General features: G+C 35.3%; 1 protein-coding gene across 3 annotated transcripts in view; it reads right to left on the reverse strand.

Annotated features, from left to right (window-relative positions):
• Window positions 1–24,875, reverse strand: part of CSMD3 (CUB and Sushi multiple domains 3) — a gene marked incomplete at its 5' end in the record, with an annotated part of 1,086,230 nt that overhangs the window by 600,639 nt on the left and 460,716 nt on the right. For all 3 annotated transcript variants that reach the window (XM_079722286.1, XM_079722285.1, XM_079722284.1), the window contains one exon: window positions 19,767–19,891. In XM_079722286.1, the coding sequence (XP_079578412.1) occupies window positions 19,767–19,891 (125 nt within the window). The remainder of the gene's footprint in view (window positions 1–19,766; window positions 19,892–24,875) is intronic.

Genomic DNA, 24,875 nt, shown 5'->3' on the forward strand with positions numbered 1-24,875 from the left:
AAGAACAAACAAAACCCAAAGTTAGTAGAAGAAAAGAAATAATAAAGTTCAGAGCATTTAGAGAAGACTCTAACAAAGCAATCTAGAGATTTAGTGCAATCTCTATCAAAATACCCATAACATTTTTCATAGAGAAAGAATAAATAAGCCTAAAATTCATCTGGAACAACAAAAGATCCCAAATTGCCAAAGCAATCTTGATAAACAAGAACAAAACTGGAGGTATCATCCTCCCAGACAATACAAAGCTACAGTAATCTAAACAGCATGGTACTAGCACAAAAATAGATACACATATCAATGGAACAGAATAGATAACCCAGAAATAAACCCACACACCTATGGTCAATTAATCTACAACAAAGGAAGCAAGAATATACAATAGAGAAAAGAAAGTCTCTTCAACAAGTGATGTTGGGAAATAAATGGACAGCTATATGCAAAAGAATCAAACCAGACTACTTTCTCACACCATATACAAAAACAAATTCAAAATGGATTAAAGACTTCAATGTAAGACCAGAGAAAATCTGAGAAGAAAACACAGGCAGTAATCTCTTTAACAACAGTCTTTAGTGATATCTGTTTGGATATGTCCCCTTAGGCAAGGGAGACAAAAGTGAAAAATAAACAAATGGGACTACATCAACTAAAAAATTTTGCACAGCAAAGGAAACTACCAACAAAAGAAGATGACAACCTACTGAATGAGAGAAAATATTTGCAGATTATATATCTGATATGATGTTAGTATTAAAAATATATAAAGAACTCATACAACTCAACATTAAAAAATCAGACAATCTGATTAAAAAATGGACAGAGATCAGAAATAAACCCATACACCTATAGTAAATTAATCTATGACAAAGGAGGCAAGAATATACAATGGGGAAAGACAGTCTCTTCAACAAGTGGTGCTGGGAAGACTGGACAGCCACATGTTAAACAATGAGATTAGAACATTCCCTCACACCATATACAAAAATAAACTCAAAATGTTTTAAACACCCAAATGTAACAGCTGAAACCATAAAACTCATAGAGGAGAACAAGGTGGAACACTCTTTGACACAAATCATAGCATTATTTCATGGATATGTCTCCTAAGGCAAAATAAATAAAAGCAAAAATAAACAAATGGGACCTAATTAAACTTAAATACTTTTGCACAGCAAAGGAAACCACTGACAAAATGAAAAGAAAACCTACAGAATAGGAGAAAATATTTGCAAATGATGTAACCAACAAGGGGTTAATATACAAAATATACAAATAGCTCATATAACTCAATATCAAAACCAACCAAACAACTCAATCAAAAAAATGGGCAGAAGACCTGAACAGATACTTCTCCAAAGAAGATATACAGATGGCTAACAGGCAAATAACAAATGTTGGTGAGGATGTGGAGAAAAGGGAACCCTTGTACACTGTTGGTGGGAATGTAAATTAGTGCAGCCACTATGGAAAACAGTATGAAGATTCCTCAAATAGAACTACCATAAGTGGATCCAGCAATCCCACTCCTGGGTATATATTCAGAAAAAACAAAAAACACTAATTCAAAATAATACATGCAACCCAATGTTTATAACAGCACTATTTACAACAGCCAAGACATGGAAGTAACCCAAGTGTCCATCAACAGATAACTGCATTAAAAAGAAATGCACACATACACACACAATGAAATGTTACTCAGCCATAAAATGAATGAAATACTGCCATGTGCAGCAACATGAATGGACCTAGAGGATATTATACTTAGTGAAATAAGTCAGACAGAGAAAGATAAACACCAAACAATATCAATTGTATGTGGAATCTAAAAAATAATACAGCTGAATGTATATGCAAAACAGAAACAGACCCACAGATATATTAAAAAAACTTGTGGTTACCAAAGAAGAGAGGGAAGGGAGGAGGAACTAATTAGGGGTATGGGATTAACAGATACAAACTACTATATATAAAATAGATAAGCAATGAGGACATACTGTAAAGCACAGGGAATTATACCCATTATATTGTAATAACCTATCATGGAGTATAATCTACAAAAATACTGAATCACTATGCTACACACCTGAAACTAACATAATATTGTAAATCAACTATACTTCAATTAAAAAAAAATGCCCAGAGGATCTGAATAGACATTTTTCAAAGAAGACATAGAGATGGCCAACAGACGCATGAAGATGTTCAAACATCACTGATCATTAGGGAAATGCATAACAAAACAAGGTGATACCTCCTCACACCTCTCAGAATGGTTATCATCTAAAAGACAGCAAATAACAAGCATTGACAAGGATGTTGAGAAAACAAGACCTATGTGCTCTGTTCATGGGATTGTAAATTGGTGCAGCCACTATGGAATTCAATATGAATGTTTCTCAAAATATTAAAAACAGTATCACCATATAATCCAGCGATTTCACCTCTGAGAATTTTCCTGAAGAAAACGAAAACACCAAAAAAGAACCAAACGACATGTGAACTCTAACATTATTGTAACATTACTTACAATTGCAGGATATAAAAGCAACCTAAGTGCCCATTGATAGATGAATGGATAAAGAAAATGTGGTATGTAGATATACAATGGAATATTACTCAGCCATAAAAAATGAAATATTGCCATTTGACACATGTCTGGATCTGGATGCTGTTATGCTTTGTGAAATAAGTCAGACAGAGAAAGACAAATACCACAGGATCTCACTTATTTGTGAAATCTAAAAATAAAACAAACAAACAAACCAAAATGAAAACAGACATAGATACACAGGAGAATAGAGAGGTCACTAGAAGGGAAAGGGTTAGGAAAGAGAGTGAAATAGGTGAAGAGGATTAAGTGATATAAACTTCCAGTTATATAATAAATTAGTCACAGGGATATAATATATAGCATAAGGGATATAGTCAATAATATTGTAACAACTTTATACTGGAACAGATGGTTACTAGAGTTAAAATTATGATCATTTCATAATAAATGCAAATGCTACATCATTATGTAGTATACCTGAAACTAACATAATACTGCACATCAACTATATTTAAATTAAAAAATTAACAATTAAAACCAAAACAATTAATTCAAAAGAAGTTACCGAGAGTAAATCTTAAGCATTCTCACCACCCCTACACATGAGCTAATTATGTGAATTAATGGATGTGTTAATTATTTTGATCTTAATAATCATTCCACATGTATATGCATATCAAATCATGACACTACTTTAAATAAACACAATTATATTTGTTAATTATTTCTCAATAAATTTGGAAAAAAGAAGATACCAGCCCCCCCAAAAAAGAGTAACTGCAAATATCTGATACAAAAACTATAAAAATTTGGCTCTACAACCAAATTGCTTAGTTAAAAATATTGAGTTTGACAATATATTTGCATATGTGCAAATTTTATTTACCCTTTTAGTGCTCTACCCAAAATATATATCCAACATTTCTTGCCTTAAACTGTGTAGTTGTTTTAGTCCTGGCTGTAACCACATTTGAATTCCTTTTCTGGTTGTTTTCTTTTTCTCCCAAAAGGAGAAGGAGCAGGTATTTGAAGTTTAAGGATGGATGGATTGGTTCTTAGCTCAAGATATGTCCCTGTCCCTCTGTGTTGCAGAATCTTTCACTTTCAAGCAATTTCTGTCCTGGGAAATGGTCTCAACTCTTCAGTCTCATAGTATAAATCCATTGTGCTAATCCCCACAGATGACGGCAAACACCAGTAACAAAAGCACTGTCATGAGGATTTATTACATACCACATACTATATGAGGAACTTTACCTCTTTTATAGCATTTAATAATTTAAAACAAACTACAGCAACTATGAGATAAATATTACCTTTGAGAACTATAGCTTAGACAGTGGACTCAGAGCCTGATGACATGGATTCAAATTCTGACTATTGTTTACTACCAATTTGGTTATAGTGAATCGTTGAATCTCTCTGTGCCTCATTTTCCTCATTTTTAAGAGGGAAACAATAATATAGTATCTCATAGGTTTGTTGAGAGGATGAAATGAATTGAGATACTTAAAGGTTTTCTAACATTCAGTAAGCTCTGTATTAGTAATAGTTACTCTATTATTATTACTATTTGAATTTTACAAAGAATGTAGGTGAGATTAGATAATTTAAATTACTAACCCAAGTTTACTTGAATCACAGCAGCTAGATGCCAAAGTCTAATTTCTTTTCTAGTATGCTATAAATACTAGTTGTAACTTTGCCAATTTTGTTTTATTTTTAAGGTAAAATTATAATAGAATATTATTGAGAAAATATATTCAGATCAGCCACTGTAGTTCTTTTTATTTGCACACATGAACATATTTTAATAGAAACACTATTATACCATTATTTATGCACATTTATACTATGTCATTTTTTCATGTTTGAAGACATGAAAATATTTCTTATTCATATATATGCCATTTATACCAATATTTAGACACACTTTTTTTAATCTTTTGATCCTTGAAGACTAAAGCTTATAAATATGCAATGCATAATTCTTTCCACATTTTCAGCGTATTATTTTTATGGTATGGACAGTGCACTTAATAAAATTTTAAAGATCATGAGGCCTGCAAAGGATGGACAGTTGACTACCTAATAAACTGATAAAATTCTTTTTGTAGAAAAATAGCCTACACGATCCAAGAACTCAGGATTGTCATGAATTTCCTACAGCATGCAAACCATCACCAAAAAAGAAAACAGTAGTAATAAAATCACATTTATTTACTTCATAAATCAATTCAAACAGTTACTATTCTACCTGGTAATACAATCCTGTTCGTCAGTGAAAAATGTGTTCATAATGCACTCCTGGGTGGGAAGCTGTGTGACATTTTCACCTCTATTTTAACTTATAGTAAATTATCTCAGCAACTACTATTTCCCCCTCTGTGCATATATAACCATAGAACAGAAAAAATCCAAACCAAACAAAACAACAAGAATAAAAACATAAAACTGAAGCCAAGCCAAACCAAATAAAAACAAAACTATGAATCTTGTGAAGAAATTGACCTCAGTGTCTATTCAGTAGAAACATATCAGTGATTTCACCATTCCCTAGAGATTAGCATAAACAGTGCCCATGAGGGTTAGAGAAATAATCAGTATTCCCTTTGGAATCGGGGCCATACACAGAGCCAGGGAGGAATGAAACAGGGCTGTTTGCTATCCTTGAGTTTCCTGTTAGTTTATTCTCTAGAGATATAAATTTCTGAATATTCCTCAACTATGGATAATCTAATTATATGACCCCCCAAGCCAAAGGTCAAGTAGGGATTGATTGGGACTATCTGATATAGGCTGAAAGCCAAAAAAGTGCCAAAGAGGGGCCAACAAAATACATTTTAGAATATGTTTTCCAGAAACTATGCCTCACACAAGGGCTAATGTGTGAGAGGTTTAACTGGTAATACGGTCCCAGGGAGCAGAAAGGAGAAACAGAACAGAAATAAGAAGCCAAGACAAGGACATACTATTAGGCTACCAATATGAATAACTGGTATTTGAAACTTCTGATAAAACTTGTAAAACGCCTCTCACAACAGCAGAGGAAACTGGAGAAGAAAGGGGGATGCACTTATTCATTTGATCGCATATTTCTTCTAGGTCAAGATTGACTCATAAAGCATTAGCTTCTCTACAATTTCTGGAAGCATCTGTGTAAAGGTCAAGCTAGTTCACAGACTTCCTGACCCATGTGTCAGAGAGGCCACAGGTTAGGAAGTAAGATGCAGAAGGAGAGGCCTGATCATGTTCACCTGCACAAATTTTAAGTGTCAACACGGCAGTAACTGGAATAAGAGATAAAACGGATTTATAGAGTGTACAGAGGTTTTGGACACATTTCCTCCCTCATTAAAATCATAATATTAAGACAACTAATTAACAAAAATTAATTTTACTGAATAATTTTAGAAAGTCAAATCATTTAGGAAATGGCTTGTTTTAAAACTGAAAGCATATCTCTATTTGGCATTATTGTATTGCCTAATGGGAAAAGAGAAGGTTAAATGCATTCTGGGTTTCTCTCCAAAACTTTCCTCTCTGTGCTCCTACATTTTTCACATTTTCCTTCTAATTCTTATAATTGAAATGCCAGGAAAATCCCCTGCTCTATTTCTGTCCCAAATGATAGATTTACAGAAAGCAATGAGATCCCATCATTACCCTGCTGATATTCAGCTGTGCCATTCACTTCCTTTGGACTCAGATGGAGCTGAACCTCTGTGCTCCCTTCAGCAGCCAAGTCCAGAATAGAGATGAGCTGGCATACTTCCAAATCATTAAAGACAGAGAGATCTGGCTGGTATGCTTGAGAAACACCAAGGGAAATGAAAAGAGGAAGTTTGGGCTTTCTCAAATGAGGTGACTCACACAGACCTGCCTAGTGTTAGTCAATTTCTATATCTCAATCCGCCCAAGCATTTCCAGGCAGCACCTATGCAAATGAATGTCTTTTGTCTTCTCTCATTTAACTTGAATCTTCAATGAGTCAATGTTTGCCCAGGAAATCTTCAAACTGACTTATGAGCAGGTGAACATACTTGTGTGTGGGTTATGTCGGTCCTGTGAAAAAAAACCTTGAAATTCCTCAAAAGAAAAAAAGATGTATATCTAAAGTATTAATTATAAAGTCCCTACCAACTCCGTTTTAAAAAAGTAATTTAAACTAAAATATCCAAGTGAGCTGTGATCTTACTGACTCTACCCCCTCACTTCCCACATCTAGACAGTCTTGTAAGAGGATATATTTAAAGACAGGTCCTCAGAACCAAAATCCTTATAATTGGCCTCGAGTGTTTCCCATGTAAGACTGCTATCTTCTGATATGCCATGACACGCCACCAGATCATCACTGCTGAGAAAATGGAGAAGAAAGTTGCCTTCAGGATATATTTATAAGTGTATAATATATGTGAAATGAGTATAGCTTTAAAAAACACACAAAAAAAGCAATTGTCGATTTATAAATGAACAATTTTTAGTGTCATAGAAGTATAATATAGTCAGTTTTGTCACTAATGATTTATTTCCCATTAAAGTTCATGCGAGAAATAAAACATCAGTGACATTCTTCCCATCAAACAGAAAAAAAATGCATCGTGACAATAGCATTTTACCATGTGTTTAAGTTGCCATTATCTAAGATAGATGACAGCTCTTTCAATGATTTTAGAGGCGATGATAATCTCTTTGCTACAAGTCTCTGGCACAGAGAGCAAAAAAAAAGCTTGCAATAAGAAAAGCTATTTTAGAAACATGAGGTAATGTTACTTTTTTCTCCACTCTGTAATAGACATAGTTTCACCATGATGCCAGAAAAAATGCCAAGTTAAATTCTTTTTTGTTAAATGATTTCACATTGTAGGATACTCAGGATTAAACCCACAATACTGCACGAGGCTCCTGAAATCAAGATGATACTCGGTTTCCTCAAATACCTGGAATTTCTACATAGTAACTTTTTAAAATCTACGTCCTCTTCAAACTTTTGTTGTTTTCCATTTTTAAAAAAAGCATATACTAAAGCATGAAAAATTCAGTTTCATTATTATGTAATCTTCATAGATGCTCAATAAGTATTTGCTGAAAGGTAATACCTGAGTTATATATCTTGTTTTCCCATCTAATGTCTTATTTAATAGGTGTGCTTATTTTGGGAGGAGGGCGGTGGAAAGAAGGAGTTAGAAAAGATATAGTATAAAAGAAGCACTCAGTTAATGCATTGTTGCTCAGGATTTCCAAGAACTAAGGATGCTACATCATCTTATTATTTATATTTATATTATTTATAAGAAGAGTCATTTAATTTAAATTATTGCTGTTAAAAGCACGCACATAGATATGCATGTATGCATGTGTGTCTATACATTTACATATACACATATCATGGCCTTTAACATCCACAATATTCCAAAAAGGAGAACAGGAAAAGTATGATTTTCCCATTTTTACCTCAGGGAACTTGGTTCCAAAACCATACAAGAGACCTCCTTGGACTTCTAACTTCCGATCCAATAGTCCTTCTTTTACTCTTGCTACTCAAAGTGTGATCTGCAGAGCAGCAGCATTAGCATCACCTAGAAGCCTGTTTGGAACGCAGGTTGCAGGCTCTAGGCCAGACCTATTGAGTCATAGTCTACCTTTATTATTATTATCTTATTTTTACTATTATTATTTTTTTTTGCAGTACGCGGGCCTCTCACTGTTGTGGCCTCTCCTGTTGCGGAGCACAGGCTCCGGACGCGCAGGCTCAGCGGCCATGGCTTACAGGCCCAGCCGCTCCGCGGCATGTGGGATCTTCCCGGACCGGGGCACGAACCCGTGTCCCCTGCATTGGCAGGTGGACTCTCAACCACTGTGCCACCAGGGAAGCCCACAGTCTGCCTTTATTAAGCTCCTCAAGTGATTACTCTGAATATCCAAGCTTGAGAAGCACTTGCTTCTGCCACAGAGCCTCCTTCACACAAAGCCACCCATCAATTAATTAAGATATTGATGGGAAACATTCCTTACCACATTTTACATCTAGTGAGATAAAATCTCACTAGATTTTATCATCTGAGAGAAGGAATACTATAACAGGATGATGTTTCTTGGTGATATCTCTAGCAGTGTGGCCATTATTCAAATGCTATGAAGCTTATAAAGAGAAGATTCTCCTTTTCCAGTATCAGGTTCAATTTAGGCTGAGTGTACTCTGTTTAGCATGGTTCTGCTCTCTTTCCAACTGAAGCAAAAACTAAAAGGACTAAGTGCATCCAGTCAAAGTAAATAGGGTTTCAAGATGACTAAAATTCTGGTATTATGCCTCAAAATCGATGTATGCACAACTATATGAAATGGGTTTAATTATTTCTGTTTTACACATCAGGAGGCTTACAATTTGTCTGTGGTCCTATAGATAGCGGGTGGAGTGGGAAATCAAATCTATTTCCATCTGATGCCAAAGTCCGTCCTCTTAACCAAAAGGCTACTCTAACTTCCTAAATTAAGTTGAGCCATTGCTCACATGTATGTGTGTGTGTGCACGTGTGTGTGTGTGTGTTATTGTTTTGGGGAAATGTGGGGAGATGAGGCTATGTACACTCCAAAAGTCTTACGATCTTTATCTATGTAGTACTGCAGATGTTTATTAAATATGAATTGATAGTATATGCATTTTTATTTCCTCTTGTCAATTATTAATATTTGAAATCCATTTCTCTGTATATATTTTCCCATTAATTTTATAGTATTTATATTATTAAGTATCCCCCTCCTTTACCATGATTCATTTGAATATATTATTTTATCTTGGTGTAGTTGAGTGAGTATAGTCACAGGCTAGGAATGTTTTCAAATATTTGCTGATAGGTAAAAATATAATTACTGTTACGGATATATAAAAGAAAAGGCAGTTCTATTACTTCGGTACTGCATATTTCAATAACTCTAGAGAATATGATGGGATCCTAATAAGACAATGTTAATTAGTTTCATTTTCTCATTCTGTAAAATAGGGGTGATTATGCCTTGCTGATAATGATTTTATTGCGACATCAAAAGAATGAATAATTTTACTGTCACTCAATAGAAAAAAAAACAGTTTTTTTTTCTTTTACCAGGTAGACACTGAAAACTTAATTTATATATTATGAGAAAGTGCATTATGGAAATATCAATAACCTAACGTCAGCACTTTTGTACGTGTTGTTTGCACTGCTTGGGTTACTGTTTCCTCAGATGACATATATTTTTTCTCCCTCAATTCAGGACACTTCTTAAACGGCAACTCAGAGAGGACTTCTCTGACCATTGCATGCAAAACAGCAGTCTATAATTCTCTCAGTTTTTCTTCAAAGTATTTGTCCTGCAATTATTCTCTATATCTGTATTTGTTATTATGGGTCTCCTGCCCTAGAATATGAGTTCTACAAGAATAGGAACTTTGGTTGATTTATTAACCATTCTATTTTCAGAGCCCATAACAGTGGCTTGCAAATAGCAGATTCATAGCAAATGTCTGTTGAATAAATGAATGAGTGAACCAAGTCTATGTAAAGCCATAGGCAAGGAATTAATAATAATGACACTACTACTTGTATCAGCTAATGTTCTTAACTATGTACCAGGAATTACATGCTTGTATCAGCAAATTCTCACAACAACCTGTGGGAGTAGATATTATTATCCCCACTTTCCAGATGAAGAAATTAAAGTTTAGACTAGACTAGATTGAGTCATTGATTGTCAACCCTGGTTGTACATTAGATTTATCTGGTAACCCTTTAAAAATACTGGTACTTAGGTTTCAACTTCAGAGTTCTGATTTAAGCACAATCTCCACACTAAAGCAATTAAATTAAAATCTCTAGGAATAGGTGCAGGAAATCAGTATTTGTTTTAAAGTTCCCATGTGACTCTAAAGTATAGCCATCATTGAGAACCTTTCATTGGCTTCAATAAATTAACTAAATTTCCCCAGGTCACATGGTTAGGAAGTGGTGGAATAGAGTCAAACCCAGTTTCTCTGACTTCTACCCAATGCTTCCTCTATATTTTACACATCTACTAAGGTAGAATGTATGGTATTTTAGCACTTTGCCCCCTGCAATATTGCTAACTGTGACTTTGAGACAATATGGTTATATATCATATATATCTATAATGGCACAATTTTAAAGACTGTGACGTTCGTACAATTAGTTTAGTTGCCTTAAGTGAAAAGAATAAACAAACAAAACAAAACAAAAAAACAGAGAGCACTTATTGCTCCCTATTCCTCTGCACTTTAGAGGTGGCTTTATGGAGTAACATACAGAGAGAGAATCTCTATATCCTTTCCATATAGATGAAAGACCAGGCCCTTAAAACTGTTCCTTTAAAGACAATAATAGTGTTAAAAAGAGCAGAAATGTGTTACAAAAGCACTGTGCTATAACTTGATAAAACCAAATACGGAAGACTTCCAGTACTGGATACATTACATTTCAAGCCAAGTCTGAAAACTTAAAAAAAACAGGAAAAAAAAATGAGATAGGATCTCCATAATACAAAATTTGGAGCGATTAAAAAAAAAAGATACATGATTTCAAAAGTTTTTACCTATGTTTTTAAGTTCCAAGAGATCATAACATCTCCAAGTGTGACAATGCTTTTAAATATGATAGCCTCAACAGTGAGAGATTTGTTTTGTGTGAGCATGGCTTTTAGCCAGATTTATGGATCTAGATAGCACCACAGCACTGCATTACACAGTGATAAATAACACAGGCTCTGAAGTGATGAAGACTGGGGTTTGAAATTCAGTCCTTCTACTTTTTAGCTGTAAAGTTAAGCACTCTAAACCTCTCTGAGACTCATCTGTTTTCTCATCAATCAAGTGGGAATTAAATTTACCACCACCATAACAGATTAGTATGAGGATAAAGGAGCTAGTACAGAGAGAAATATTAGTGTAGCACCCGATTCATATTAAATATTCAATATTTGCTTGCTATTATTAGAATCATCACATGTGGTACTTTCTAGGATTAAAAAGGATTTGGATGTATTGGATGAATTCAAGTAGAATAGAAATAGAAGGTTCTCACATATATCTGCGGAGACATCCCCCCATATGCCTAAATGGAATCATTTATTTGCTAACTATTCGCATATTTTTCTAATAATTTTTGAGATAGGCAAGATGTGTGGAATGTATTTCTGAACAACTGCTGGAAGGACACCATAGAAATGCAAACTTTCTAATTGTTTAGGTAGTTTTAAATTTTAAATGATACACATAAATGCCTCACTATTCATATCATCAAATAACATGAAATGTAATTTTATCATTCAAATATGCTCATTGTTAGATCCCAGTAAAATTTATTTGCTAATCAAAATAATATAATAAATGTCAAAGTACTGTTTTTAGAAAAAAAAATGACCATCAAGACAAAGGAATGTATGATAAATATCTATATTTATACCATCTGTCTATCTTCTTCACCATATGTCACTCTATTAATTGTTAATATCATCCTTATTATGCATCATCTCATCTGTAACATTATTCCATGAAAGTAAGAAGGCATCAAGAACAACTACGAGAAAACACCTGCTATATGTGTTTCTGGTTGATAAATTTCAGCAGGCTCTTTCTGGTTTGCTCTTGAGCAAAATTTCCTAATTGTCTTTGCACAACAGGAAGTCTTCTACCAGAGCAACTTCCTCTGATTACAGTCAGCACACTACTATCTTCTTAAACTGTTTATTTTAATTAATTAAATCTCCCTACAGTATTTATTCAAAATGTTTATTTAGCAACTATTATGTGCATAATAATATGGGCATAATGGTCACTGGGCTAAACACTGTGAAGAAGAATAAAATATGAGTAGGAACTTATAACATCTGTAAAAGAACTTTGAAAACTATAAGAATAAATAAATACTGTTTAATGAGGGTCATAGCTCTTAGTTTGGCCAGCAATTATCTATCATATAAACTGTATACTCATTTTTTACTTTGTATATGAAGAAAAGAATTGAGCTTCATTATGATCCTTCTATTTAATTAAAGGCCATATATAAACAGACCATATTGGTAACTGTCTTCTTGGCAAGAGCCAAAATAGATCTATTGAAAATTCAAGCATTTTACAAGTGTTGATTATTTTGTTCTTTCCGAGGTGGTTTTGGTTGAAGGGGCAAGTCTACTGCCCATGAAATGATTAAGAACCTCTACCAAAAAGAACAGGTTTAAATGCTAGATTGTGTGGTAAAGACAGTAAATGTGAAATAATGTTAAAGAAGTGGGGGGAAAGGATCATTGAAATAGAAAAGAATTTTTCCAGGAGACGAAAGTTGAGTGAGACTTTGAAAAGTGGGCAGAATATGGTTAATAGGTATGTTTTCATTTAGGATAAGTCAGACATATACAAAAATCAGGGCTGTGATTCTGTTCAGTACTGAGATGCTGGTATATACGTTTGGTAAGAGTTAAAGAAACAACTGGGTGGGCTTCCCTGGTGGCACAGTGGTTGAGAGTCCGCCTGCCGATGCAGGGGACACGGGTTCGTGCCCTGGTCTGGGAAGATCCCACATGCCGCAGAGCGGCTGGGCCCGTGAGCCATGGCCACTGAGCCTGCGTGTCCGGAGCCCGTGCTCCGCAACGGGAGAGGCCACAACGGTGAGAGGCCCGTGTACCGCAAAAAAAAAGAAACAACTGGGTGGAGATAAGTCATGAATGATTTTGGCAATCAGATGAGTTAACAATTATTAGCAGCAGCACCACAACTAGCAGCACCTCTATCCATATAAATGCTTGTGTTTCAGCCCATATACTAAATGCTTTTATATGGATTACCTCATTCCATCCTCATACAAATCCTTAACTCCCTATGAAGTAGGCACTGATATATAATAACACTCCTTTTACAGATAAGAAATCTGATAATTATAAAGACGGCAGATTACTTAAGTAGAAGATCAGGAATTTACACTGGCATAGTCTGATAACTGAATTCTTATTCTTGTCTATTTCATTTCACTGGTTTACAGTATGAAATTAAGAAACAACATGAGGCCTTTGAACATTCTTCAGGTATAATAAAAGTGAGATTTTGATGGGAGTAGAATGTCAGCAATATGTATGATAAATTGTAGTCCAAACGAAAAGAAATGAGACAGATGCAGTACTGGAACTACAGAATGGTGACAGTGGTAGTGGCGGTTTAGCAGTACTCCCAGAGACACTTCAAAGGAGGAATGACATAACTAAATAGATTCCTGGACCCAATTCCAACGTGTCTTCGGGGGGCTGGAGCTTCCCCCACAACACCAAGCAATTCTTGGTGTTGGACACCAGGCTGGTGTCCTACAAGTCAACTCAATTCTGACACTATCTACCTACCTGGAGATACCTGGAGATAGCATCAGATTCCACAGGATTCAGTCTACAGGACTGCCCCCAACCCCCGTCCCCCTCCACTTTAGATGCCAATCTCAAGCCAGGTTGTTGTCTATGCTACTGACGAATTGGTTACAAACTGGAGGTTCCCACAACCTTCTCCTTGGACTTCAGATGCCAGTCGCAAGACCATATTTGTTACTTGTACTTCTGATTGGCTATAAATCAGAGATTCCAAAGACCATCCCCTTTTGGGGTTTGATTAATTTGCTAGAGCAGCTCACAGAACTCAGAGAAACATTTCACTTACTAGATTACTAATTTATTATAAAAAGATATAACTCAGGAACATCTAGACAGAAGTAATGCACAAGGCAAGGCATGGGGAGAGGGCTTGGAACTTTCATACCCTCTCCAGGCACACTACTCTACTCAAATCTCCAAGTGTTCACCAACTCAGAAGTTCTCTCAACCCTATCCTTTTGGGGTTTTATGGAGGCTTCATTACATATGCATGATTAACTAAATCACTGGCTATAGATAACTGATTTAATCTTCAGCCCCTCTCTTTTCCTCAGAGGTCAAGGGGTGGGGCTGAACATTCCTCTGTTGGAATGGAAAATAATCTCCAAGTTCTGCCCTTATGTTACTTCCTCCATCTCAATGCCTGACCATCTCCAAACATGGAAATAATCTTCCTCATCTGAATTTTGCAGAGGATTGTACCTCTCTTGTAAACAAAACAGTCTACTATGTATTACCTAGTTTTGTATTTATACCTTGTAAATCAATACAAAATAATAAAAACCATTACATACTATGGATCTCATGTAGTGTTTAATCTAGCATACCTACTAATATTCACTAATGCTTGTAGAATCCAAAATAAGTTAATCAGTATGTTAATAAGAGAATAAACAAATAACTGGATGACTGATGATTACCCCACTTTCCAATATTTTTGCTTTTCTTTGGCCTTCTTTTCTAAGATTTTTTTTTGATGTGCACTATTTCGAAAGTATTTATTGAATTTGTTACAATATTGCTTCTGTTTTATGTTTTGGTTTTTCAGCCACCAGACATGTGGGATCTTAGCTCCCCCAACCAGGGATTGAACCCACACCCCTTGCACTGGAAGGCAAAGTCTTAACCACTGGACCGCCAGGGAAGTCTCTGGCCTTCTTTTCTAATCTTGCCTTAATCACCTATTCCATTACTCCCATGAATGGCTCACGCCATTGTGCCTTAACAGACAAAAACATTCGTTTCTTGGGGCCAGCTAAATAAATACTGACTGAAAATTAGTCAAAAAAATTTTTGTCCAATCTATCAAGATTCACTTTCTTAAATGTTTCCTAGTTAACAAATTATCAATTCTCAAATAAATGCTATTTCTTTGAACAACATGAATGTCTGAAACTTTCTATACACGATTCATGTGCATAACTCTGCTTATTTGCATAAGCTCTAGCTTTGGGATATCTATTGCATTTCCAACAAAGGAATAATTGTATCTGTAATGGTAAACTGTCAAATATCTCATATACATAACCCATTTAGGGAACAAAAATTATTGTCTGAGTTTGTGTAAAATCCATTAATATTAATTTCTGAATTGCTCTTTTTCTTTTAATTCATAATTTGCTGTTTGTGTGAACTTTCAGTCCCTTAAAAATCACCATTTCTTGATTGCTCAACCATGCAATACAGAGACAGCAGCTATATTAATGACCTCTCAAAGGTGCAGTGCACTGATACTGCTATTTATGCTGCTGTCTGGAAAAAAGCATATTTATTCTGTCCAAGCACCCATGAGACATGAAAACTATTCTTTGTTCAGACTGACAGTGGAGAGTCACTTTAAAACTTCAATTATGATTTCAGCATGTTTCCTCCATTGCTGTTTCCAACACCACAGCCAGTAATTTCTACTAGCAAATTTTTTTTATAAACCATACACACATGTGCCCTGCATGCAATGAGCAAACAAATTTGTGTATAAATGATTAACATCTGCAGAGATAAGATAAAATAATAACAATATATGAATCTTGAACATTAAAATTTTATACCTCCCAACTAATGACTGATGACTGTTGAATGAAATATATATGCATATCTCTCTATATATATGTATATGTTTACATATACATATTTCAATCATCTATCTTAGAATCAAAGAAAATAATCATACAGTAATATTCAACAAATATTTCTTGAGATTTGTCAACACAGCTGTTCTTTGTGTTACAGGGTTTATGAAAAATAACAAAATAATATAACATTAGTTTTGCCTTTGAACAATTTACAGTCATAATAAATATGATTCATTCTGTTTATTGAAATGAGAGTCTTGAATGAAAAAAGATGGTTTATAGCCTCAATCTCATTTTATGTAAACCTTAAATTCCATGATCTGGCTATAACTTCTCTTTTTATGTGAGCCTTTGTTTCTGCATTAACATTAATCTCCTTTTCTAGACTCTATCCTCTATTTTCCTATTCTCTCTTGCCATAAAAAATGCACACATATAATTTATATAAAACTGAAGCAGAATATGTGGATGCCACCATTTTGAAGCCATGATTTTCAATTTTGTCCCTTATATCTATAATTTGTCTTGAGTGGAGGATATCATAAGAAATCAACTTTAAACAGTTTACTGTTCTATTCATTGTCCGGACATTGATGAGAGTAACTCCCACAATACTTATTACTCAGTATCCACTTTATAAAAAACAATGCAAGATATTTCATATCTTAAAGCCAGGAAAAAGTTTGCTTTTGTTGTGTCATTGTCATATTTCATAGACAATGGTTTTCATGTAAACTTATGTTTTTTAAATTTGTTTGGCAGCTGTCATATTTAACATGTAAGTCATTCTTAAAAGTTTTTTACTTAAAACTTAAAAGCTTTTCCACAACAAAGGAAAACATAAACAAAACAAAAAGCCAACCTACAGAATGGGAGAAAATATTTGCAAATGATGCAACCGACAAGGGATTAATCTCCAAAATATACAAACAGCTCATACAGCGCAATATCAAAAAAACAAACAACCCAATCAAAAAATGGGCAGAACTAAATAGACATTTCTCCAAAGAAGACATATAAATGGCCAACAAGCACATGAAAAGAAGCTCAACATCACTAATTATTAGAGAAACGTAAATCAAAACTACAATGAGGTATCACCTCACACTGGTCAGAATGGAAAAAGGAACCCTCCTACACTGTTGGTGGGGATGTAAACTGGTGCAGTCACTGTGGAGAACAGTATGGTATTTCCTTAAAAAATTAAAAATAGAGTTGTTATATGAACCTGCAATTCCACTCCTGGGCATATATCAGGAGAAAAACATAATTTGAAAAGATACATGCACCCCAATGTTCAGCGCAGCACTATTTACAATAGCCAAGACGTGGAAGCAACCTAAGTGTCTATCAACAGATGAATGGATAAAGAAGATGATATACAATGGAATATTACTCAGCCACAAAACGAATGAAATAATGTCATTTGCAGTAACATGGATGAACCTAGAGATTATCATACTAAATGAAGTAAATCAGACAAAGACAAATATCATATGATATCACTTATATGTGGAATCTAAACAAAAGGATACAAATGAACTTATTTACAAAACAGACTCACAGACATAGAAAGCAAACTTATGGTTACCAAAAGGGGAGAGGAAGAGAGAGATAAATTAGGAGTTTGAGATTAAAATATACATACTACTATATATGAGATAGATAATCAACAAGGAACTACTGTATTGAACAGGGATCTATACTCAATATCTTGTTAACAACGAATAATAGAAGATAATGTAAAAAATAATATATATTTATATGCATAACTGAATCACTTTACAACTGAAAGTAACAGCATTGTAAATCAGCTATATTTCAATAAAAATTTTTTTTAAGTTTTTTATCAACTTGTACATAAGCTTTTGTTTAGGATCATGTAACTGTTTTACTTTATTTTCTCATTATCCCTATTTCAGTTTTTTTTTTAATGCTATTGCACTATATGGCATATTGTAAACCTTTTTTTCTTCAATTGTGGCTATGAATTTTATTTTATATTTTTAACATCTTTATTGGAGTATAACTACTTTATAATTTTGTGTTAGTTTCTGCTGTACAACAAAGTGAATCAGCTATATGTATACATATATCCCCATATGCCCTCCTTCTTGAGCCTCTCTCCCACCCTCTAGGGTCATCACAAAGCATCGAGGTGATCTCCCTGTTCAATGCAGCTGCTTCCCACTAGCCATCCATTTTACATTTGGTAGTGTATATACGTCAATGCTACTCTCTCACTTCGTCCCAGCTTCCCCTTCCCCCACTGTGTCCTCAAGCCCATTCTCTACATCTGCATCTTTATTCCTGCCCTGCCACTTAGGTTCATCAGTACTGTTTGTTGTAAGCCTTTGATAATGAGAAAGGTAATGAATGAACATCTACCTGTGACATGAAAGCTTTATTTGAACCTGAGAAAAATCTAGGCTCTCTGTTCTTCTTACTCTGGGTTGCCATTGTCAAGTGAGTGGAATATACCTATTTGCTTCCATTTTATTATTTTCTATTCCTTCTTTAATGCTCTGAAATCTTGCTTCTCTCCCCAAACTATGAATAGTCTTTCTTAAGGGCTTTGTCATTTTACAGACATTTGGGTTTGGGTGAGTGACTGGATCTCTCTGTGTCTTACAATACTCATTCCTAAAATGGAGATAATAATGCCTCCATTGGTTTGTTTTGAGGATTTAAATGAGTCAAAGTATATGTAGTGGTTAGCACAGTGCCTGACACACAGTAAGTGCCTAAAAAATTAAGCCTATGATGAAATCTCCTATACAATTCCATCTTCAGTGTTTTTATACTTATTAACAGGGTAACATTTTTCTAGTCTCATATAGAGTTGAATATCAACTTTGACCCCTTCTTGTCACTTTCTCCTTCCATATCCAACTAGTTGTCAAATACTCTTTTTCCCTTTATGACAGCTCTCAAATCTATCCCTTCTCTATTCACCAGAATCTGTCTGAGAGGACTATACAATACAGAGTGTGGCAACTCAGTGAAAATGTTCCCTGAGGGAGATGAAGAGCTAATGGAATTTTGAGTACTAAGACACTGAAATATGCAGAGATGTCATTATTAAAAATAACAACAACAATAGCAACAAACAAGCAACAAGAGAGCCAGTAAGCCAGAATGAGGTGTTCATTTTCAAATATAGCTAAATAAAGTTTAGAATAAAGAGGTCTCATTTAATTTACATGAAAATATTTAATTTGTAGGAAGGTGGTGGAAGTAAATCTTATGCAATTACTGGTAATATGAAAAGCCAGAGCACTCATTGATTTGTCTTAGTTTAAATTAACTAATTATAGAACAAGTGCTCCACCTCCACTGCCACCAACATCACTACTATTGGACACATAAGCAATTCAAATGGCAAATCATACAAGTGGAGGTGCAATTATGGCTTAAAAAAATTTATATCCACATCAATGACTATACATGGTAATTCATGATTAAAAAAAAAAGGCCAACAAAGTTACCACTGCCTTGTATTACATATTTTAAGATTCCAATTTGTTGCTACATGATTATTAGATTGGGAACTCCTTGGGAATCTGACACAGTGGTTTGCATATCACAGATTTTCAATAAATATTCTTAAATACATGAGCTAAATTTTTCCTGCATTACAGGTCAAAGATTCAACTGAAATTTATACTCAGTGGAATGAAGTTCAAACTATTAAAATGTGTTAAGAGAGCACTTTTATTTTAAAGACTTTTCTTTACCTTTACATACAGGCCTGTGATCACTCCAAGCAGCAAAGACTTCAGCTATCCGTTGACAGGTGATGCTCTTAGCACCCTGTAGGACATAATCTTCATCACAAGAGAACTGCACAGTTGATCCAAGGCTAAAATTGAGCAAAGGATTAAAAAACAGTATTAGAAGAATATAACATAATGGTTAGGCTCCAGTTCTACTGGCAATATCCAATAGGTCAAAAATGTTCCATAGGGGCTTCCCTGGTGGCGCAGTGGTTGAGAGTCCGCCTGCCGATGCAGGGGACATGGGTTCGTGCCCCGGTCCGGGAGGATCCCACATGCCGCGGAGCGGCTGGGCCCGTGAGCCATGGCCGCTGAGCCTGCGCGTCCGGAGCCTGTGCTCTGCAACGGGAGAGGCCACAACAGTGAGAGGCCCGCGTACCGCAAAAAAAAAAAAAAAAAAAAAAAAAAAAAAAAAAATGTTCCATAGTGACAAAAAAGATTTTTCTTTTTAAAAACCAAAATATGAAAATATGACTTGTACAAATATATAATAAAAATCACAAACAAGAATCTACTATAAATCAATAACATGCAGGTATTTGTAGGAATTGCAAAAAGCTCTCATCAAGCTTAATTATCTTATTATTAGTTGTAGAAGCCAAGGTTAAATAATTTACTCCATTTCCCATCTTAAGTAGGTGGTAAATGTGAAGCAAAAAGTGGACTTTCTGACTTGAATCCCAGTTCTTGGGTTCATACCACATTATAGTACTTCTCTAGCAGGTATTTATATGTGTATTTACTTGGACACATATATGTCCATCCACAGACACACACATATACAGTTAGGGCTGCAAAACTGTGCTGATTGTTTTTTAGATAAAATTCACCTAGCATTCTTATTCCTGATCTTAGAGGAAATACTTTCAGTTTTTCACCATTGAGACCATGTTGGCTGTGGGTTTGTCATATATGGCCTTTATTATGTTGAGGTATATTCCCTCTATGCCCACTTTCTGAAGAGTTTTTAACATAAATTGGTGCTGAATTTTGTCAAAAGCTTTTTCTGCATCTATTGAGATGATCATATGGTTTTTATTCTTCAATTTGTTGATGTGGTGTATCACATTGATTGATTTGCATATATTGAAGAATCCTTGCATCCCTGGGATAAATCCCACTTAATCGTGGAATGTGATCCTTTTAACGTATGGCTGGATTCAGATTGTTAGCATTGGGTTGGCCAAAAAGTTCATTCAGGTTTTTCTGTAACCCCTTATGGAAAAACCTGAATGAAAATTTTGGCCAACCCAATATTTTGTTGATTGTTTTTTGTGTATATGTTCATCAGCGATACTGGCCTATAATTTTCTTTTTTGTGGTATCTTTGTCTGGTTTTGGCATCAGAGTGATGATGGTCTCAGAATCAATTTGGGAGCATTCCTTCTTCTGCAATTTTTTGGAAGAGTTTCAGAAGGATAAGTGTTAACTCTTCTCTAAATGTTTGATAGAATTGGCCTGTGAAGCCGTCTGGTTCTGGACTTATGTTTGCTGAGAGTTTTTTAATCACAGTTTCAATTTCAGTACTTGTGATTAATCTGTTCATACTTTCCATTTCTTCCTTTTTCAGTCTTGGGGGATTGTACCTCTCCAAGAATTTGTCCATTTCTTCCAGGTTGTCAATTTTATTGGCATATAGTTGCTTGTAGTAGTCTCTTATGATCCTTTGTATTTCTGTGGTATCATTTTAACTTTTCCTTTTCATTTCTAATCTTATTGATTTGAGCCCCCTCCCTTTTTTCTTGATGAGGCTGGCTGTTTATCAATTTTGTTTATATTCTCAAAGAACCAGACTTCAATTTCATTAATCTTTTCTATTGTTTTCTTCCTTTCTATTTCATTTATTTCTGCTTTGACTTTATGATTTCTTTCCTTCTACTAACCTTGGGTTTTGTTTTTCTTCTTTCTCTAGTTGCCTTAAGTGTGAGGTTAGGTTGTTTATTTGTTTTTGTTGTTTCCTGGGTAAGATTGTATTGATATAAACTTCCCTCTTAGAATTCCATAGGTTTTGGATCATTGTGCTTTCATTTTCATTTGTCTTTAGGTATTTTTTGCTTTCCTCTCCATTTCTTCAGTGTTCCTTTGGTTGTTCAGTAACATATCATTTAGCATCCATGTGCTTGTGATGTTTTACAGTTTTTTTTTTTTTTTTTCTGTAGTTGCTCTCTAATCTCATAACATTGTGGTCAGAAAAGATGCTTGATATGATTTCAGTTTTCTTAAATTTACCAAGGCTCACTTTATGGTCCAGCATGTGATCAATCCTGGAGAATGTTCCATGTGCAATTGAGAAGTATGTGTATTCTGCTTCTCTTGGATGGAATGCTCTATAAATATCAATTAAATCCATCTAGTCTAATGTTTGACCACATTTAAGACCTGTGTTTCCTTATTGATCTTCTGTCTGAATGACCTGTCCATTGATGAAAGTGGGTTGCTAAAGTCCCCCACTATTATTGTGTTACTGTCAATTTCTCCTTTTACGGCTCTTAGTATTTGCCTTATATGTTGGGTTGCTCCTATGTTGGGTGCATATATATTTACAATTGTTATATCTTCTTCTTGGATTGATCCCTTGATCATTATGTAGTGTCCTTTGTCTCATAACAGTCTTTATTTTAAAGTCTATTTTGTCTGATATGAGAATTGCTACTCCAGCTTTCTTTTCATTTCCATTTGCATGAAATACCTTTTTCCATCCCCTCACATTCAGTCTGTATGTGTCCCTAGATCTGAAGTGGGTCTCTTGTAGAAAGCATATATACAGGTCTTGTTTTTGTATCCATTCAGCCAGTCTATGTCTTTTGGTTGGAGCATTTAATTCATTTACATTTAAAGTAATTATCAATATGTATATTCCTATTGCCATTGTTTTGGATTTGTTTTTGTAGATCTTTTTTCTTCCCTTCCTCTTTTGTTCTCTTCTCTTGTGATTTTATGACTAACTTTAGTGTTGTGTTTGGATACTTTTTTCTTTCTTGTATGTGTATCTATTGTAGATTTTTGGTTTGCAGTTACCCTGAGGTTTTGATATAGCAGTCTGTATATAAATAATAGTGCTTTAAGATGCTGGTCTTTTAACTTCAAATGCATTTCCAATATCCTGAATTTGTGCTCCCCTCTTCTCCCAATTGCTGGTTTTGATATATTTGTGTGCAAATGATTTCCTACCTTTAATTTACGTTTGTCTTTACCAGTGAGCTATTCCATTTGTAATTTTCTTGTTTCTAGTAGTGGCCTTTTCTTTTGCACTTAGAGAAGTTCCTTTAGCCATTTGTTGCAAAGCTGGTCTGGTCGTGCTGAATTCTTTTAGTTTTTGCTTATCTGTAAAGCTTTTGATTTCTCCGTTGAATCTGAATTAGAGCCTTGCTGGGTAGAGTATTCTTGGTTGTAGGTTCTTCGCTTTCATAACTTATTGTGTCACTCCCTTTTGGCCTACAGAGTTTCTGCTGAGAAATCAGCTGACAACATTATGGGAGTTCCCTTGTATGTCATGTGTTGCTTTTCCTTTGTTGCTTATTAATATTTTTTCTTTCTCTTTAATTTTTGTCATTTTGATTACTATGTTTTTCGGTGTGTTCCTACTTGGGTTTATCCTGCCTGGGATTCTCTGGGCTTCCTGAACTTGGTTGGCTGTTTCCTTTCCCATGTTAAGGAAGTTTTCAGCTATTATTTCTTCAAATATTTTCTTAGGTCCTTTCTCTCTTCTTCTGGGACCCCTATAGTGCAAATGTTGGTTCATTTAATGTTGTCCCAGAGGTCTCTTAGACTGTCTTCATTTCTTTCGATTATTTTTTCTTTATTCTTTTCTGTGGCATTGATTTCCACCATTCTGTCTCCTAGCTCACTTATCCTTTATTCTGCCTCAGTTACTCTGCTATTGATTCTTTCTAGTGTATCTTTCAATTCAGTTATTGTATTGTTTATCTCTGTTTGTTTGTTCTTCAGTTCTTCTAGGTCTTTATTAGACATTTCTTGCATCTTCTCAATCTGTGCCTCCATTCTTTTCTGAGATCTTGGATGATCTTCACTATCATTACTCTAAATTCTTTTTCCAGTAGATTACCTATTTCCACTTCATTTAGTTGTTCTTTTGGGGTTTTAACTTGTTCCTTCATCTGTGACATATTCCTCTGCCACCTCATTTTTTCTAACTTTCTGTGATTGCAGTTTCCATTTCACAGGCTGCAGGATTATAATTCTTCTTGTTTCTGCTGTCTGCCCTCTGGTGAATAAGCCTAAGAGGCTTGCGTTGGCTTTCTGGTGGGACGGTCTGCTTCCTGCCCACTGGTGGGTGGAGCTAGATCTTGTCTTTCTGGTGGGCAGGGCCTTGTTCAGGAAGACTTTAAGCAGCCTGTCTGCTGATGGGTAGGGCTGTGTCTCCACCCTGTTGGTTGTTTGGCCTGAGGTGTCCCAGCACTGGAGCCTACAGGCTATTGGGTGGGGCCAGGTCTTGGGGAGGAAATGGTGGCCTCCAGGAGGGCTCACACCAATGAGTATTCAACAGAACTGCCATTGCCCGTGTCTCTGTCCCCACAGTGAGCCATAGCTGCCCCCTGACTCCACAGGGGACCCTCCAATACTAGCAGGTAGGTCTGGCCCAGTCTCTTATGAGGTCATTGTTTATTTTCCTGGGTCCTGGTGTACACGGGACCTTGTGTGCACCTTCCAAAAGTGGAGTTTCTATTTTCCCCAATCCTGTGAAATTTCTGCAATGAAACCCTTCTGCCTTCGAAGAGAAATTCTCTGGGGGCTCCTCCTCCCATTACCAAACCCCCAGGCTGGGAAGCCTGACGTGGGGCTCAGGACTTTCACTCCTGTGAGAGAACTTCTGTGGTATAATTATTTTCCAGTTTGTGAGTCTCCCACCCAGCGGGTATGGGATTTGATTTTATTACAATTGTTCCCTCCCTACTGTCTCATTTTGGCTTCTCCTTTTTCTTTAGATGTAGGGTATCTTTTTTGGTAGGTTCCAGCATTGTTTTTTGGGTTTTTTTGTCTGTGGTTGTTCAGCAGTTATTTGTGATTTTGTTTTTGTAAGAAGAGGTGATTTCACATCCTTCACTCTAA

This window comes from Hyperoodon ampullatus (assembly GCF_949752795.1).
Source record: "Hyperoodon ampullatus genome assembly, chromosome: 17".
NCBI classification, from domain to species: domain Eukaryota; kingdom Metazoa; phylum Chordata; class Mammalia; order Artiodactyla; family Ziphiidae; genus Hyperoodon; species Hyperoodon ampullatus.